The 19701-nt window shown below is 27.1% G+C and overlaps 4 protein-coding genes across 5 annotated transcripts in view; 1 reads left to right on the top strand and 3 right to left on the bottom strand.

Annotated features, from left to right (window-relative positions):
- Positions 1-852: 852 nt before the first annotated feature.
- LOC123293835 (protein transport protein Sec61 subunit gamma) lies at positions 853-1512 on the bottom strand. Of its 2 annotated transcripts, XM_044874772.1 has the most exons (3): positions 1417-1512; positions 1171-1279; positions 853-1093 (listed from the first exon to the last, which is right to left on the bottom strand). In XM_044874772.1, exons 2-3 carry the CDS (start codon positions 1262-1264, stop codon positions 981-983), a joined length of 207 nt encoding a protein of 68 aa, XP_044730707.1. In that variant the 5' UTR covers positions 1265-1279; positions 1417-1512; the 3' UTR covers positions 853-980. The 2 variants fall into 2 exon arrangements, with proteins under 2 accessions (XP_044730707.1, XP_044730708.1); XM_044874773.1 differs by lacking the exon at positions 1417-1512 and having other exon boundaries at positions 1171-1410.
- Positions 1513-3478: 1966 nt separating this feature from the next.
- Positions 3479-5124, top strand: LOC123293834 (ecdysteroid-regulated 16 kDa protein-like). Its single transcript, XM_044874771.1, has 4 exons — positions 3479-3663; positions 4215-4328; positions 4421-4596; positions 4994-5124. The coding sequence occupies exons 1-4, from the start codon at positions 3552-3554 to the stop codon at positions 5078-5080; spliced, it is 489 nt and encodes a 162-aa protein (XP_044730706.1). The 5' UTR covers positions 3479-3551; the 3' UTR covers positions 5081-5124.
- A 5792-nt stretch (positions 5125-10916) lies between these two features.
- LOC123293832 (serine/threonine/tyrosine-interacting protein B-like) lies at positions 10917-13527 on the bottom strand. The gene is made up of 3 exons (XM_044874767.1): positions 13366-13527; positions 12710-13134; positions 10917-11305 (listed from the first exon to the last, which is right to left on the bottom strand). Exons 1-3 carry the CDS (start codon positions 13402-13404, stop codon positions 11035-11037), a joined length of 735 nt encoding a protein of 244 aa, XP_044730702.1. The 5' UTR covers positions 13405-13527; the 3' UTR covers positions 10917-11034.
- Positions 13528-17222: 3695 nt separating this feature from the next.
- LOC123293235 (fasciculation and elongation protein zeta-2) overlaps positions 17223-19701 on the bottom strand; it is a 63149-nt gene continuing 60670 nt past the window's right edge. Inside the window, exon 7 of the mRNA XM_044873985.1 lies at positions 17223-19163. Coding sequence (XP_044729920.1) covers positions 19147-19163 — 17 coding nt within the window. The 3' untranslated portion in view covers positions 17223-19146. The remainder of the gene's footprint in view (positions 19164-19701) is intronic.

Here is a 19701-nt window from a genome sequence, read left to right as displayed (position 1 = left end):
TAGTGCTATAAAAGAAACGAAACATTGTGGATTCGTATTCATTCTTTACTAAAATAATCAGTAATCGTTACTATCGTATCGTTACGTTACTCGTTACTTTTGATACATATTATCTAATAAAATTTCATTTGTAAGATTTTATGTCAGTTATACTTCAACTGTATAAGTCAAAGAGTGTATAAATTCTAAATAAAAAATTTTAGTGACAAAAAATGCGTGTAACGAAGTAAATTCGTGAATAACGTTTCAGTACTCAGTACTAAATGATGTTCCCGTTACTCAGTATTCGGTTTGTTTCAGCTTGAGATTATTGATGTCATACCATTACTTACTACTATATAGGTTCTATCTTTTCCAAAAATATAATTTCTTTCACCTATCGGGTTCCTTTTACAACGATCGCCTCTTCGCAGTTGACATATAATTTTAAAATCATTATCGTAGTGACTTTTTGCAAGTACTCGCGTTCACGCGCACGATGGGTTTTTGTGGACCTTGGGTTCACCCTGTGATCCACAAGTTAAATATGTCATGCCCGTGCGAATAGTCACATCGTTTAAAAGCACATTCGTCTATTCAGACATACTTTAATGTCTAAATTATTGTGAAAAGTGCCTCCCATACTAAATCAACAAAATCAAAGTTAAATTTTAGCTTACATAAAATTCTTAAAAATGTTTCCTCATGTAAACACTGGACGAAGCTTAGATTTTTTAATTTCCGCACTAGCAATTTACAATGATTTCAATACTTTCACAATCTGTCATTTAGGTAAATAAAACGTTTGGCGATGTCACTTAAAAATTACTTAAAATTAATTATTGAGAAAGTCAGAAAAAAAACACATATACATTACGAGTAAAAATATTTAATAACCAATCTTAATTTTAAATTATAATTCTTAAATATATGAGCGATGTGATAATCATGTTTAAAAAATATGTAGATGTATATATTATAAATACGTATGTTTAAGAATTCTATGAACCCACAATTATATTATTAATTGGGATATGAATTAATTTTACGAAGAAACCAATAAAGCCCATTATACAAAAACCAATAGCTGTAGCAATTGCTATTTTTTGAAATTCTAAAACAAAAATGAAATAATATTAGTAAATTAATTTACTATTCAATTCAATTTATAAACTTTAAAGTATTACATACCTTTACGATCTGGTTTTGTACATCTTTTAACAAGTCGAATAGAATCTTTGGCGAATTGTCGGCCTGGTTCAACAAATTTTGTAAATTGATCCATTTTTTTTTTATATAACTGTAAATTATAAGGTTAACTAAATAAATTTAATTTTAACTGATCTTGTATAATCGAATTTAAGAGAATATTTATCACAAAATGCGTGAATTCGTATGATAAACTAAGACAAATTTTATGTACATAAGTAAACTTACTTTAGTTTATTTTAAAATGAAGCTGTCACGTATTCTACGCTGTCAATAGTCAGTACACGTATTTAATTTTTAATGTGGAGTTTTGATGGCGCTGCTGTTTGTACTATTGACGTTGTATCCACGTATCGCATATTTTTATACATTACTATTTCCGGTAAGTTTTTGAATTTTATAAACGAAAATTATAAGATAATGAAAACAGAAAATTGTTTTTTTTATATATAGGCGAAAAATTTAAATTTAATACGAACTTAAAGATTCATACATTACTAACGCGAACAGTTTTTCAATGAGCAACATTATTTAAATGGATTTACCACAATTTTTTTATAATAAATAAATAATTTCAACTCCTATACTTTCATTTTTAATTAAAAAAGTTTTCTTGAATTTTTTTTTTTTTTTTGCACAAACAATTTCAAGTCAAGCATACTAACTATCCGAGAAAACTTTTAAATTTTCATAAGATAATATGCAAGTCAGAATCAATAATTATTTTTTTGTTTTTTTGGGTTATACAGAAATAAAAGGTATATAACATCGCAAAATAAAAGGATTTATATGTGATGTTCTCCTTCGTGCCTGACCGCAGCTTTAGGCGAAACATCACAATTATAATTTATGTTTAATTTTGGTATAAATAGAGATACCAAAATAAGCATGTCAAGATAAATTATTATGATTTTACAGCTTTTGTTAGATTTTCGACTTTATGACCACGATATAATCAATCCAGAAAACACAATATAACAATTTGATTTGAATGACAATTAACGCAAACGTTTATATACAAATGTTATAATTGCCTATAAGCGCATATGAAACAAATATCAAATATGTATTAAATATTTAAAAAAAATTTTTTATTTCAACTGATTATGTACATATGGAAAACTTAATAAATATAATCATTCGTATATCTAAAAATGACTTCAATTATGCACCAGTAGGCTGTATTATTTGCATACGCCAGAGGTTCTTAAACTTATTTCGTTAACGGCCCAATTATTCGCTTCGAGAATCAATTATTATTTTTCAGCTCCCCCAAAATAAGTTAAATCAGCCAGCCTATTACATTTATCCTATGCGCGCCCACAAGGGTGTGTTATCACCCAATTTGAGAAACAATGGCATATTACGCCAACACAAGTAAGAGCTATACTCAGGCCTTTCTTAGTGATTCCAGAAATTTACTAATCCTCAATTAGGTGTTCATACTCAATGAATAATCTACTTTTTCTTTTTTGAATATACAAAAGAATAATATGTAGATTGGACACTTCACTGATCCAGGCTATCCTTAGATAAATTGACCGACCCAGATCTACTAGTCTATTTTACTGTTACCAGTTTGAAATGCTTAACAGGTGTTTCTAGTCATATAGTAATTTCTAATTAATTGTTTACAATTTATTTATTAAAATTGCATGCTTTTTTGTTTATTTATTTTATTTATTTATTTTTATTTGGATTAAGCAATTTTTTATGCAATAAAAATTTAAAACAATTTAGGAAAATTTTGTATAAATTAATATATAGGCAATTCACTAAAACGATGCACCTTTAAAAACAATATTCTCTTAATTAGATGATTTTCGCCAAAATTGTTAATTTTCGAACTTTTCTTTTAAAAAAATTAGTTTAGACAATTTCCTACCGGGTTCTCACCAGCGACCTGCACTTTTTCAGAAGGTTTTAAACGGAATCCCGCAAAAATTTTCCATGCGAAAATTAATCATGATCAATGACAAATTTTGCCGTATCTAATTGAAGACACTGTAAGCAGACGTATAATGCCAGAACCATGAGACCTACAGCTTCCATCGTGCAAAGTTCCCGCTTATATATGCATATCTATATTTATCGTTGTCAAGCTTATATGAAACTATAATTTTAATTTAATTATAAACCACTAAACCCGCAAGTCTGTGATTAACTCCGTAATCTGATTAGAAAAACAAAATTATCAAAATTAACAACATTTGTTTACAAATATACAAGGCCAAAGGCCTTATTTTTATTGTCGTAGATAAATAAATAACTATATAGTACATCATCAGTATTAATAATAATAAATTCAGTTAGTCATCAACTGTCATTTGAATCATTTTACTTACTCAACAATAAATATTCCAATGACATTATTAAAATTAAACAATCAAAATATGTTTCATATTAATTTAATTTTTGTTATATTATCTACAATGTTCGTTAATTTAGCAACAGCTGAATTTTATCAAGATTGTGGTAAGTATTCTATTATATTAAAAATTTTATTCGTATGTTTTAAATTGTAAAATTATATAAACAAGATTCGATAACAATAAAATAGTTTGCTGTTCTAAAAATTGTTAATAAAGAAATATATAACAAGCTTCTAATCATTCCGTAACTGTAATTTTTATTGATTGATGATATTTGAGGACATAATTAACTATCAAAAACCATTAATCGTCCCAACCAAAGCCAATCCTTCAAATTAGACTGGGCGGGAAAAGTTGAATTCATCTCTGACATACCAAAGTATATCTGCTAATATTTTAAAACAAATCGGAGACTAACGGTTTTCGAAACTTAAACCATTTTGGATTAAAAATCGAAAAAATTGAATAATCAAAAATGATTAAAATAAATTGCAACTTTTTCGATTGTACATACTTGGAAAACTTTGATTTCAGGTTTCATTTTACAGTTTTTATTACTTCTTGTCTCTTCTAAGTTTGTCATGTTTTGGATATCCATTTGATAAAAATTTACTGATATAGTCTCTGATAAAAATAAACATTAATGTTGTACAGGTTCCCCCGCAGGTGTGATTACGGATGTGGAAGTAGATGAATGCAAACCTACCGATAAAGTTTGTATTTTGAAAAAAAATACTAACGCTACAATTACGATTAAATTTAAAACAAGTAAGTTCTGCATTAATAAAAATTAATAATCATCTTATCAATATAATTATTTTGGATATAATTTTAAAAAATTTATTTCATTTTTCGCTCAGATCAACCCACAGAAAGTGTAACTGCCGATGTACATGGGATTGTTGCAGGGCGAAGTATAGCATTTCCATTGGCTAACAGTAATGGGTGTTTTAAGTCTGGATTATTATGTCCATTAGCCGAAGGTGTAGAAAATACTTATGAAAATACTTTAGCAATTTTGAAAGTATATCCATCTGTAAGTATACGCGGATAATAGGTTCATGTAAAAATTTTGTAACTAATTTGTACCTACAACACTGAATTCAGCAATGACGAAAATCTACGAAGTTTAATTATATTTTAACTGTCCACTTAAAAAACAAGCTTGAATCGAATATAAAATTTGCACTATTTCACAGGCTGAAAACCGGTTAACTTGGCCAAGTTTACCTAGACCAAATAAATATGAACCCTAACTTGGCTATATAGCCCCCTAACTCCCTCGCCCTTAAAGTATTGCTAAAAACATAATTGAATCATAAAAAGTGAACAATATCAGTAAGGTAGTAATTTTTCAAAGTTTACGCATCCCCCTACGATTTAAATGAACGAATAACTATATTAAATTACTAATTATTTGAAATTCTTTTCAGCTATCTGTTAAAGTGAAATGGGAACTAAAAAATGAAAAAGGTGAAGATTTAGCTTGTGTTCTTATTGCGGCAAAAATTAAGACGTAGTGTAAATTTTAAATTTAGCTAAAAAATGCTGTCTTTTTATTGATTGTTTAAATATATATTTTTTTTTATTTGGAAATTTGTTTCATTGTTTTTTTAGCGTTGGAAAAACGATTCTGACTCCTTTGATAAATTGGGTTTTTTCTATTAATTTAACATCAGATTTTGTACAAAAAAATCAAGAGAGTGTCTTGTGAAATTGATTAATTTGAACTCACGTATTCACCTTTGATTAATGTTAAGTTTATTGACTTTAGTTGAAGGTTGCCACCGTGGCAACTCTTCCCAAGTGCAGAAGAGGAGAGATTGTAACTCGAAAAGCATCTCATTGTAAATATCTACGAAAATATGTAAAATACAAAGACAAGCAACAAATTTTAAGAACGTAAAATCCTTTACAAAAAGCGTTCTCATTAACGTATTTTCTATATAGCTCGCCTTTTATAATTTCTTTTAAAACTAATTAACTCCCATTTTTTTATACATATCACAGATATACTAATTTTAAAAACGTATCCTTTACAAGAAGTGTTCTCACTAACGTATTTTCTATACGAATCGAGGAAAGCACTATTGAGAAGTTGTATGTATAAAAAATAGTTCATTGAATAAACTGGTCGCAGAAAAAAGTGAATGGAACTCACTTCGATCTAAAGGTTAAAAAATATATGTTATTACAAATGGTAATAAAACAATCGGTTAATTCATGAATTCAAAATTTTCGTAAATAACTTCAAATTAATTTTGAGATAAGGTAACTGTTTTTTGTAATTTAAGTCATAATATGAAATAATCACATTTTAGTTACTAGATAAAAATTGTAAACTCCGATTGTCATATCAGGCCGACTTTTGTGCACATGTAATGTTAAACGGTAATACAGTATTGAACATTAATTGTTGTTAAGCAACATTACTGTAGTAGTGCAGAGAAAAAACTAGTAACTTGTTCAGTCGTCCACTCGACCAAACAATTTGTACGATATTTAATTTTTGAATTGAAATTTAATTAACATTTATGAACTAAATTTTTTTAAATATTTATATTGTTTATTTTCATCCTCTGTCGTAATCAAATTTTACTAAAGTAAAAAATTAAAATATAAAAAAAGCCGGATACCATTGATTAATTTTATCGTTGGTAGAAAAGGCAATCAGTTTGAGTTTGTGAATCAAAATATAGTTTTTTTTTTCGAAATAATAGTGACTGGCAATATAAGTAGACTAGAACTATTTTTTGAAAGAATTTCAATAATTGATCTGTCAGTGGGGTCAGGATCAGAATAATTTTCTCTAAAAATTCTCTATTTTATTAGTTTTCTCTTGTAAAAAACTCAAAACTTGATTGTCTAGGAAAAACATATTTCATACAAGTTTCTTATTTTTACCAACGAAAAGAAATGAAAATGATCTTTATTATTTCATCTTGAAAATGGTCTTTTAGGTCGAACAGAAAATTACCGTTATACCTTGTATCCCCAACAACGTTTATCCAGTTCATTTTTCAATACCTTAATAACCTGACGAGTTGTTTAACTCTGTAGCCTATTTTAATATTTTTGGGGTTAATAGCCTGTGTCAATACTTTTGGTAGTTTTCATCCTGTAAAGTTTTATTTCTACATATAAAGAAAAACAAATGTCTATTTTTATATGTATATAATAATTCAACATGAAAATATACATTATTACAGTAATTAAAAACAAAAAAAATATTACAAACAAAATTTTACTACTTGTAATTACAATATGAATATCCTTAATATTAGAATAATTTTAATAGTTTTTTTTATTATAAAATTTACAAAAATATATATATATATTATATATTATATTTAATTAATATATTACATTTTGTTGTTGAAGCCGAGCAATATCATTCAATCATAATCTATACAACCTCACATAACATTTTCAAAAATGTATTATCATGGTAATTGTGTAATTAACATTATTTTAGTAACAAACGAAAAATTTCGAAATTTTGCCAGCTTTAAATGACTAATGCACAATTACCATGGTTCCAGTTATACATACATAATTGTGTAATTAATGACGTCAAACATTAAATTTCTTAAATATCGCATATTTGCTAAAATTTGTAAAATCCAACTTAAAATTTATAGACCAAAATAGTTTTTATGTCATCATGTTCTTTTGTTCTTATCTGTTGCTAGATTCCTTATTTCGTTCATTATTGTAATAATATAGAATTTATATTTATGTTAAAATGTGTTAGCCACAGATAAAGACAAACATATATGATAACGTAGTAACTATTTTGGTTTATTGTTTTGATGTTTTTATACTAAGTGGGCCTATTTTATATCGATAATCGGGAAAATCTTAAAATGTAGAAACAAAATTTCAAAGTTAAAAGTGTGGACTTGTAAAAGAAATCTTTTAGACAATTTGAATTTGACCTTAATCTTCAGGATAATCTAAAAGCCACCTTGGATTCGTTACTTATAACAGATAGAAAAACATTTTACAATAAAAAGTTGTTTCGTATAAAAAAGCAAACATATTTTGTTAGAATTATGTTTTCGAAAATTTGGCAGAAATTCATTTCGAAAATAGAGAAGCTTCTCTATAAAATAATGCGGATTGATGAAATTTTAATTGAAAAAAGGTTATTTTATAAAAACAGTGGGACATATTTCGAAAATCTCATATTCTACCAAATATATATATATAAATTCAAAAAATATATTAACATAAAATCCTTACGATTAGGATATACCGAAACTTTACCTATTTAGCTCTCCTAATTTAGATTTTTAGCAAATACGCGATACAATTTTAAGTATATTGAAGGCTTATTTATATTAAGTATAAAAAACATTTGGGAAGATGCATTTATTATTTTAAAATTATTTTGGCGATTATGAATAGTCAATTTGTAAATTTTAGAAAGTTTTTTAAATATCTATTAATAAACAAATACATTCGTTTTCAAAAAAACAAGAGTTTATATCCGAGGTTTTTAAATACAAAAAATAAAATTAGGTTTCGTCGTTTTCTGATTAAGAAAATATTGTCAAATTTTTTTTCATTAATAAAATCATATTTTCTAGATAAAATATCACAAGCCAAATTAATCTATTGATACGTAAAATTGTGACTTTTAACGAATAATTAAAGAAATTTTCTGTTGCATCTTTCTTTACATTGAGTTCTATTATTAAAGTTTGCTAAAAATAACGATCTATTCATACTATGTTTGATATTCTGCGTAATGAGTTCAATATTAAGGTAGTACTTACAATTGAACGATTTGAACAGGATTTCGATGTAATTTTAGATATATGTTCTCGGCAAACTTATTTATTTACTGTCAAAACTTAAAGCAATAATTTAGAAAAATGTGAATATGTTATTGGATTAGATATTTTACACAAACAACGTCACTTGATGTGGAAGTTTGGCAATGATGAAACCAACTGAGATATCGAACCATCTAAGCACAATTGAAATATCGAACCATAACTCTTGCCCTATTCTATATTATATTTCTTGTATGTATTTTTCGAAACTTTGCAAAATTAACAGGTAGATCACTATCGTCTAACTTTTGTTGACCATTTTCATGGTTTTTTGTTGGCTATAGTAGGGTTTTGAATGCGCGACGTTACCAAATATATACATTATGTCAGCGTTTGACGTTGTTTTACAGAGAACATACATCCCGCTTATATCAAATCATTCCCAACTGTAAGTACTACTTTAATTTAAAAAAAAAGTCTACATTTCTTAATAATACTTGTTTATGTAATTTTATTCTGTTTACGAAAAAATGAATTATGAAAATAATTTCCCGATTAATAACATCTTGTTGGATGTATCTGAAAAAGCCTTTATTTTCTGACCATAGCTATTTCAAGACATTGCCGAGTCATCTCAATTCACTAGTGAAAAAAGAGCGCGAGAAAATTAAATTAAATTCACAAAATTATTCAAAATAAAATTTTGATTTCTATGAGGGTCGAAAAAATGTATATGAAAAGTAAAAACTAATATTTATAATTTAAAAAAAAAATAAAACTAATTTTATTATACTAGTTTTAAAAAAATATTTGGCGTCATAATTAGAAAAACCCTTCTCAATTTCCATTCTAAACATTTAAAATCGCAATAATTAGAATGAAAAAAGTACACTTCATTATACAAACAAAGTGTGTTGCTTTATTCTTTGGATACTTCCACAATTTTCGCATGTATAAAATATCGATGATTACGGAAAAATAAAAATATGAAAGCAATCAAAGAAAGTAAGTATCTCAAGATTAATACATCCAAAATATAATTAAAGACAGAGGAAAATCATAATATAAATGCATAATAGCTCGCCTTCAATAATTTCTTTTAAAACTAATTAACTCCCATTTTTTATACATATCACAGACATACTAATTTTAAAAAAAATTATAAACAGTGATGTAATTAATAAATTTAGAAATATTGGAATATTTCGATAAGAATAAATACAATCATTAAAAAAATTAATTGAAACTCATAAATGTGTTAAAAGCATTTAATTCGTTATATTCTATTTAAATTCAATTTTGTAATATTTAAGAAAATAAACCATTTAAAATTTTTTTTACGGGAATAGTTTTCGTAAATAATTAATCTGATTTTATAGACGTTTTTGGCAAGAGAGCTTTAGGAATGAGTCCTTCAAGTTCCAACCTTAGGCAAATAATGATCAAAACTTATATAAACTTACTAATTTTTATATTGAATTGCCATTATTACTGCTCACAAATTAAAAAAAATTAACTAACACATCAAAAGAACTGATTGAATGCCATAAGTGGAGTTTTTCCTGTTATCAGATTTGATTCTGGCAAGTAGTTATATGTATGTTTTTTATAAAATGTATTTTAAGTTGTCATCATAATTATTTTCCCTCAGATGAAAATTAAATAGGGGGCTCTTTCGCTTTTAAAAAAATGTACGCCAAACCTCTTCAAATAGGATAGTTTTGATCAAAAATTTCAAATCTTTGAATCCCTGGGGAATGAAACATATTAAAGTTTCATACGAACAATCAATCCGAATTTCATCATGTAAAAAACATTTCTTTATGTAGACTCAACCTGCCGTAAAATATACTTTCCGATGTATCATAACTGTACAATAATACGATAATTGTAAGTCACACATAAATAGATTTAATGATACTTTGAAAATTTAAAATAAAACTGTAGATTAAATTATATTGAAGAACAGATCAATAGTTACTTGTTTGATTAAAATAAAAGCTTGATGACTTTGGTTTATAATATAAAATTAAGTATCGTTGGGATAGTTCAATATACGTAAGAGTATGCACAATTATATTTGATAAAATTATTTCTTTTGAGTCTTAACTCTAATACAAAGTTGATTTATTCTCTACTATACGTAACGAATGGACTTACTAGTTTACGTAATATACAAGCGCCTGTACTTTACGTTATGAATATTTGACGCATATGGAGAAAATGAACTATTATCTACAATCACGGTCACAATGGTCTATTATTTAATGAAAACACTTTTTATTATTGCACAAAAGAATAAATAAGGGTTAAAAGATAGAATTATAAAAACACGCAAGAATTATTAACTACAAATAAAAATGCGACGATCCAAACCGAATGAATAGCGTCACCACATTACAAGTGACTAATTGAATTATTTTATTTATTTCGATAGAATCTGCTTTCAAAGAATTAAAAAAAAAAAAAAAATAACGATTGTATTATGCCTAATTTAACGTTAAAAAAAAATTATTTACAAAATAAAAAAATATTCTAATAAAACCATGGAGTATGATTCCAATATTTCATAATTTAAAAATTACAGAGAGACTTTAAACAAATAAAGTAATAAAATCTAGGTGCATAAAAGTCGCGTATCAGTAATTCTGATAAGAAAATAAATATATGAAAGTGTTGTACGTAAATAGTTACTACGTACAGAATCCAATATCCATGGATTCTATCGAACCGCCATGTTGTCCATTTACTGGACTTGGTGGCGGTGGTATGGGAATGCAATCTAAATTATCTTCTTCATGGTCACGTCTTCGTTTATCCGCTCGTTGATTACCTGAAGAACACTGTCCTAATTGAAATGTGCGTCGTGCCCGTAAAATTGGTTCAAATTCTTCTAGTTGTGCTATAAATCCTGCATTTGGATTGATACAATATCTTCGATCTTGTACAACTTTAAAAGCTTCTCTGTAATGTAAAATACATAAATATTATTTATTGTAGAGATTAAGTTTGTGGAATTGCACGTTTCATTGGAAAACAAAATATACTTGTAATTTATTTGCTTCAAGCAGTTTGCAGATATTCAAACGAGATACATGTCACTCAAAAAAATAAAAATTGATCAGAAAATACCATAGGCCTGTCCCTTTAGTCCATGGATATAGGAATATTTTAAAAGGGATGGAGTATAACCGAGTGGGATGAGTCACACTCAGGGGGAAGAGGCAGGATATCATTGTGCCTACTTTCTATTGGCTGTTAACTAGGCGCATGCTGAAAGTATGCTCAAAGCCTTCTTTAAGCGTTTTTGATTCGTTTGTAAGCATGGAAACATGTTTGACATATGGTTGACATATGTGGACAACATAAATAAATAATCTTATATTCAAAAGAAAAGTAAAATTTGTAAAGAAAAATAAATATGTGAAGTATTTATGCTTGTTTTAAAACAATTTTTTCAACGATATAAGTAACCTAAACGCAACAATATTCTATTCAATTTAGTGAATATTCAATCTTCAATCCCAGTGTTACAACTATTATAAGTTAACTAATGAAATTCAAAAGAAGGCTTAAGAGAATGTCTCGAAAATACGTTGATTAATTTTCAATACTAAATTTCAACGTATTATAGAATTTTTAAAATATGAAATTAATGTACAAATTTATTTGGGGAAATTATTACTTATTTATGTATTGAATTATGTACCCGTGAACCTAATCTTAATTTAAATAAGTGAAATTTTATTTTTATTATTTTACGAATTATTTACGATATATTCTTTAGGTAATTAGTCCGTCATAGGAATATTAAAGGTATATTCCTTCATCCAAGGGTAGTTAGTTACATACATTTTTTTCCTTAGGGTAAAAGATTTTGCAGACGCAGAATTCGTTACCCATTTAAATTCTCTCGTAATTGAGAGCGCGAACAGCCGCAGCCAATCCAAAGCAGGCATATTGCTTGAGCAATCTAAAAGCATGGATATAGAAATATTAAAATCTAAAACACACGAAATATTATCGTTCTATTTGAATTTCCCGCAAATGAGAACCGCAGCCAATCAAAAGTAGGCACATTGCTTCCCCCCTGAGTGATACACCCTCTCGTCTAAAGTAGGACTTTATACTACATTCCTACTATAATTACTAGATCCGTGGTTTAGTCCTATGTATAATAATCTTGGTTTTTATCACTTCTTAAACTTAAAATTCAACGAAATTAATTTGTCATGAGTTTTATTTTCTTAATTCATTAAAACTTTTTTATTTTTTATAATCATAATTTTCTGTATTTCCCTACTGACATCGTTGACGCATGTACGTCCTTAATTAAAATTGTAAATTATAATTCTAAACGAAACTTACTTGAAAGTCAAACAATATTCTTCCATTATATAAGCAAGTACAAGTGCTGCACTTCTTGATATGCCATTATTTCCATGTATTAAAACTTTGCCGCCTTCTGATCTACATTCTTGTAAAAATTTACGAACTTGCGAAAAATGTGGTATAATGCTTTCATAAATTGAATCCGCCAACTCAACTATTAAATATTTAAATGTATCCAAAAAATTAGGCCTTATAAAATGGGCCTCATCTTCTTGCCTTACGCACACAATATGTGTAATACCATTTTGTAAAAGTGATTCTAAATGTGATTTAGATGCTGACAAATAGGGTCCTAAAAATACTCCAGGGATGATTTCTTGCATTGATCGTCGCATTGTATGTGTCCAATTTCTTCCATGTACAGGGTTGATTGGTAAAATTCTATCAAGTCGTTCGGTTTCCTACATAATGAAAGATAAACTGTCAGATTTATTACTTTTGACATATTGCGCGCTGTCTGAATGGCGTCGTTACGAACTTTCTTAACCTAATTTTTCTTCTTGATATATTTAAAATTGAAATTTTTCAACAATTACTGGATTAATTGTCTTGTATTTTAACTCAAAAAATATATAACTATTATCTTATTAAAATTTATAGGAAATGTTTTTTAATAAAGAAATTTTACTAACCTCTCCATACAATACCATGGAATTATCCAAATCCACCATCTCTTCAAATAATAAAACTTTGAGGCACAACACAAATTTTTAAAATTACGAGTAAAATTAAATTGTGAACTTTAAAAATGTTAAGTATCGCTAATTACAATAACGCACGCCATATTTCTATTCAGTCTAGGGAAATTTGACCTTGTCTTACACTTGGTTACCAACCAGACAAATTAATATTGTAGTGTAGAATTGTCTCGTTCGAATTAAATCATTTGATAATAAAATCGTACGTGCAATGAAAATATTTTTTCCAACTAGGAAAATTTTTGAAGAGCATAGAAAAATATGTGAGAAGAGAACTGAAGTGTAAAAGAAATATGTGTATTTCAAAAAGGTTATTAATGATCTAAAACCGCAAGAAAATTTACAACTTCCTGTAAATATTTCTTATTTCTATGTAAAAAGGTTGGTACAATAGTTTGCTGGGTTGCAGGGTTGAATTATTCATCATTAACTAGAAATTAAACTAGTTAATTCAAAAATTTTTGATGTTGACCATCCAATCTTTTTGTAATGTTTATTTCATTTATATCTACATTTTATTTATTTTCTTAAAAACCGTTACTCTCACGAAAAAAAAGTAATTGTTTGTTATTTGTTGGAAATTACCGAATGTATAAATTTGATAACAACTATTTTTTCGATAGCAGTGATCGTTAACGAAATATTCGCGAAAAATCGTATTTTGTTACGTTTGAACTCGGATAACTTTTGTAGCGGCATTTGGATTGATGGGGACCTTTGGGGTTTTGTTGGAAGCCACAAATAAAAGGTTCATGTACAAATAGACGGATCACCGCACAGCCTCCTAAACCGCTGATCGTAGAGACCTGAAACTTGGCGGGTGTGTTCTTTGTATGACGTAGACATCAGATAAGTCTGTAGGTATTTTATTTATTTTGCGAAATTCTATCCATAAGGAGGTGAAATAGGGGTTGAAAATTTGAATGAAAATCCGCCATTTTTGAGTACACTACTTAACCGATTTTAAAAATCCTTTCGCCTACAGAATGAATACTATTATATTTTTTAAAAATTTGGATTCCACATAAAAAAATTAAAACCCATTAAATGGCACACAAAAGGGGAATTAAGTGAGAATAAGGAAGCGAAGGCTATAACGCGGTAGTCTTTGTTTTTAAAGTTAAGTTGTACAGCGACGCGGATGGGTACACCCTACTCGCGAATTTATTATTAGATCCGTATTCAGTGGAATTCGCACCGTGCTTGAGTTTTATTGGACGCGTTTCATGGTAACGTTACACTGATTTATTCATATAATTGTATGAATCCATATATAATTGTGTGGATTGCATTTATCTAACAAATTTAAACAAATAATTATGATAATTTACATTTAAAAAAATTTAGTTGTGCGATCTGGTCTCTTATTTTCACAATTTTTAATGCAACAAGTTTAATTAATTGTTATTTTTCAATAATTTTAATTGAACATTCACCATAACATTTACATGTAAAGGATTGCAAAATAGTCATAACAGCCTCCTTTAATGACAAAATATTACACTGGAAGCGCTGGCGTCGATTTTATTGTCCCTACCATGACTACGCACACAACGAATTAGTTGTAATACTTGGCACTTCAAAATCTTCCATCAATGGTAACTTTCAAACATTGATAAATATTGTTAAAATAAAATAAAATGACAAATGATTTTAGGAAGCAATTTTATTTATAAATAATAGCGTTCGCATACATTTGTTTAAAACAGATGGATTTTCACAGAATCAAAAATAGTATAATAATTCACTTATATAAATAGCATAAACATATGCGTATTAGCATTGAAACGCAGAACTATAATTGCAATTTTTTTTAAACATTATGTCATTTTCTGGCAAGATTATGCATAATTTAAAAAATAATTCAATTCTAATTATCAAGTACCCTTTGTTAACTCTTATTTTTCAGTTTAATACATAATATTTTTTTTGATTCGTTTTGTTAAGTTACGCAAAAGTTTGATAAATAAATTGAATTATTTATGTTTGATAATAAAAAAAAAAAAAAAAAAACATATTAAAATTAATAATATCATTCCTCGCATATTTCAGTCAATTATTTTTACGTCAAAATTACATAATTAATTTTTTAATTATATTTAACAGAAAGTAATAAATACCATAATTTGGTGGTTAATATTTAATAGTTAATAAAATTACGCTCATTACAACTTTTTAAGTGTTTAGTATCGTTCAACTCAATGTATTAAAAATAATTTTGAATTTATAGTTTAAGCCTCCTAGCCCGATCTGTTCGAAAGTTATACCTTATAAATTTTAAATAATAGGTCGGACGGTGTAAGGAGGACGGACAAATTTTTCTTTTGGAATGTTACATTATGTTTTAGATAATACCTTTGTATAACTGACCATAGACTTTCAATGTCAATTCTTATTTGAAAAATATATCACACCCGAATCATTCTGAGAACCTCCAATATAAAGATTAGATTCTAAACTATTATAATGATTTGATTAAGAATTTATTTATTATTTTCAAAACCTCACTATTTTTAATGATTGCCCCTGGTTGATAAGTTTTTGTAGCATTTTAAATAATTTAGTTAGTTCTATAGTCTCTAGGTATTTAAAAAAAAGGCGATAATACTTGAGTATAATATTTTTGTATCAAATTGGTCTAATTTGATAATTACCCATTTGCCTGATGTTTGTAATTTCTAAAGTTCGATAATTATTCGTATTTTATTAAGTTCCGGCGGTAATTATTAAACATTTTTTTTGATATTTGTTATCGACGTCTGAATGAACATTTTGGTTTTTATTTATTCGTGTTATTAAGTGTTTGTTATTTTAATAAAGAAAGAATTGATGCGATGATGCTTTGTTTTAAACGGTACCAGTTTTGCATGCAAAATTCTAGAAACGCATATTATAAATGCTTTAAATATAAATTTAACTGCACGGTTTATGCAAGCTCATAAATTTTCTGAATTTAGTTAAAGCAATCGTTCAGTTTATAATAATAACACCTAATTTTTTCACCAAATTATGATATCCATTATTACTGTACCAAAATTTTCGTTAAAAACTAATTTATTACATTAATTGCACAATCTTATTTCTTAAGCATATTTATATATAAATGAATAAAAAAAAAAAAGAAAACTTTGAACATATACAAAAAAAAATCACTAAAATAATATCACTTCAAACATGAATTTTTTTTCTTAACTTAAAAACATTTAGTTTCTTACATTTTCTAGTTATTATTTTATTAGACTAGATTGATTTGAAAAACAAAAAAAAAGTAAACGGTTTTGAAAAAAAAAATTCTGCACCATTCTTTTATATAGAAATGTTTGAAAGTTTATTTTCTGTCAGAAATGTATATAGTTTACAGTTTAGGATGTGGTCATACGGGCGTCAAAACTAATACACTTTCACAACTTGCTTTTTATTAGCCATACGATATGCTCAATAGAATTGTTCCCACGAGCGTTGATTTTCACGCATGTTGTAGCTCCGTTTAACACAATGTAATTCTAACAAACACCCACCCACCAATTGAAATCAACTTACATTAAATTTAATATTCGTTGAAATCTATGTTTGTGTGACCACAGCCTAATTAGTAGTAAGTTGAGTTCCTAATATATGAGTGAATAAGAATAAGTTATTTTTAAATTTTCCAAAGTCATACCGATCCACACTTCGATTAATTTCTAAGAACATGTACAAATTTTCAAACACCTTATATATTTATAAATTAATTTAATATACGACAATATTTATCTCTTTTTAAATAATATGTTACAGTAATTATAAAGTTATTTTATTCACAAATACGAAAAATTTATATAACTTAAAAGTAATTTTCAAGAGTTTATTCTTAAGGTGTTTATGCAGTGTTTAACGTAAATAATGACCTGCTTAAACATTATGTCAAATAATTTTTATCAAATAAGAGCTCTCAGCTACATTGAGACGTAGAACGTTGACGTTGGAAGACGTCCAATCAACAGCAACTAAAAGGATTTCCGCACGGTTTACAAAACCCAACGTGTCTTTTTCGAGTCAGTAAAAGAAACCGAGCGGAATTCTTGTTAATTGTGTTCTATGTTACTATGGTAATCAAAATTCTCAATGTGGCCGATGCCTTAATTTTTAAATTCTATGTACGTTACGTATCAACTAAAAAGAAAAATTAATTTGCTCATCTATATTATTAAACATTATCTAAATATGGTATGTATGGCAGGTTTCTTATATAAAAGAAGTCAAAATTGCTTTATTGCTTTCATAAAATATATATTAAATGTCTTTGAGAATACATTTAATATTCATTTTAATTATTATTTATTTTATTCTATAATTGTTGTAAAAACATTCACTTAAATCGATGAATGCTTATTTTATACTTATTTTAATTTCTAGTTTGGGGGCACAGTTTTGGATTAACATTTAACATGTTAACTTTTAAAATGTGTTATTGAAATAACGAACGAAAAAATAATTCATTACAGATTTAAAAAAAAAAAGTTATGTCATGTTAACTCTAGAAAAAAAATTAGTCACAAATTTTATCTTAATTGTTATTGTAAACTGACAGTGAATTTTTTTTTCTTTGATGTAAGCGCGATAATTACTATCTTAGTGCACACTGTTCTGTTGTTCAAATCGCTGCCAACTAACTATTTTACTTGCGAATACAAACCGCTTTGAGTGGAAACAAATAAAATTGTTGCCCTCAAATCTTTACAATCTCTTCAATGGGCAATTTACTATAAAATGAAACAACAGGCACTAAGATAGTACTTAGCATCCTTAAATGACTATGAGCAGAAGCCTTGAAATTCAATAGTAATGAATTTCAAAATTTTTATATTATAATTCTTATAACAACAATTATACAATAAGTTTTTTAGCACAACACGTAACAGTTCTTATATGATTTTTCAAATAAATTCCACTAACAATAAGGAGAGAGAGTGGGCGATTTTAATAAATCTTGCCTTTTTTTGTTTTGAAATAGAAGTGCAAGTTAATAATACATATATCTCTATTTTTTTAATTTGATACATTATATTGTCGTCTACAAGAAACCTTAAACAAAATTTATCGTGTTTAATATATTATTTCAGCACTCGATTAGTAAGCTATCGTTATTCTAACTAATCAAGTTACTTGAAATCATTAACTAGCAACTGCTCACGAATTGATCAATGTTATAACCAAAAAGACGATCGCTAATTATGAAGTCACTCCACGCTGAATTTCAAACTAGCTTTAAGGTATCACTAATTAAGTGCAGCTAATCTATGTAATTTTTGTTGCCTGACGTGACATTTGGAATAAAATTTAGAGTTTTCATTATGACGGATTATATTTAACAATTTTTATAAGTTACTTCACAACTTGTTTTACTACAAATTTTTAATTTGTTGAAGTTTTCTTGTAGACGATATTTTTTAACAATATTTCCATGAAGGCATTTTTTATGTTTTAGGTACTTAAAGTATGCCTTTGTACATAATATAGTATATAATTTTATAGAGGTCTCAAATTAAAATATAGAAGGCGATTTGTTCCATTATTCTTTCGTTTTGAAATGTTGAATTGTGGTGAAAGAGGTTACAATTAATAATATTTTGTTAGAGATATTTGATTATATTTTCATAGTTTTTTTATTCGGTGGATTATTTTAATAAGTAGAAGTTTATTTAAAGTTTATTATTTAATTTTCTACGTCATAAATTATGTTGGACATAAAACTGTAAAAGAAAAAAATGTTTATTAGTTATTTATATCGATAAGTATTGAATGTTGTTCCAAAAGTAGTATAAGCCTCGGATATTGATAATATAATCGTTTTATCTATTCAAACTTCTGAGATAACTACTTAAAATAACTTTTGGAAAGCTTTAATTTAATTTTTATTTATTCTAAACAATGATGCAATTATTTAAACAACTTCTTTTCAAATCGATAGCTAGATTCTTCAAGTATACAAAAAATAAATAACTTAGTCAATTGTCTACAAATTAATTAATTAATTAGTTGGAATTTCGCAATTTAATGTTGAAGGTTTTAGTTCTTGGAATAATTCAACATTCAACCAAATGAGCACGCACCAGTAATGTGAGTCAATCGATTTTACAAGTAAAACGAATTGGCGGCGATAATGTTAATTTATTTGTCTACCTTCAATACCCTCTTATTTATTAAAGCAATCCCGCGTATTTTGCCTTTCCCGGCCATTTCACTTATTTCAATGGTTATGACAAATCGGATGGTAGCTTAAACTATAGT

Source organism: Chrysoperla carnea, chromosome 2 (genome assembly GCF_905475395.1).
Source record: "Chrysoperla carnea chromosome 2, inChrCarn1.1, whole genome shotgun sequence".
Taxonomy (NCBI): domain Eukaryota; kingdom Metazoa; phylum Arthropoda; class Insecta; order Neuroptera; family Chrysopidae; genus Chrysoperla; species Chrysoperla carnea.
Note: the sequence above shows the minus strand (reverse complement) of the source record. Positions and strands in the feature narration are given on the sequence as shown.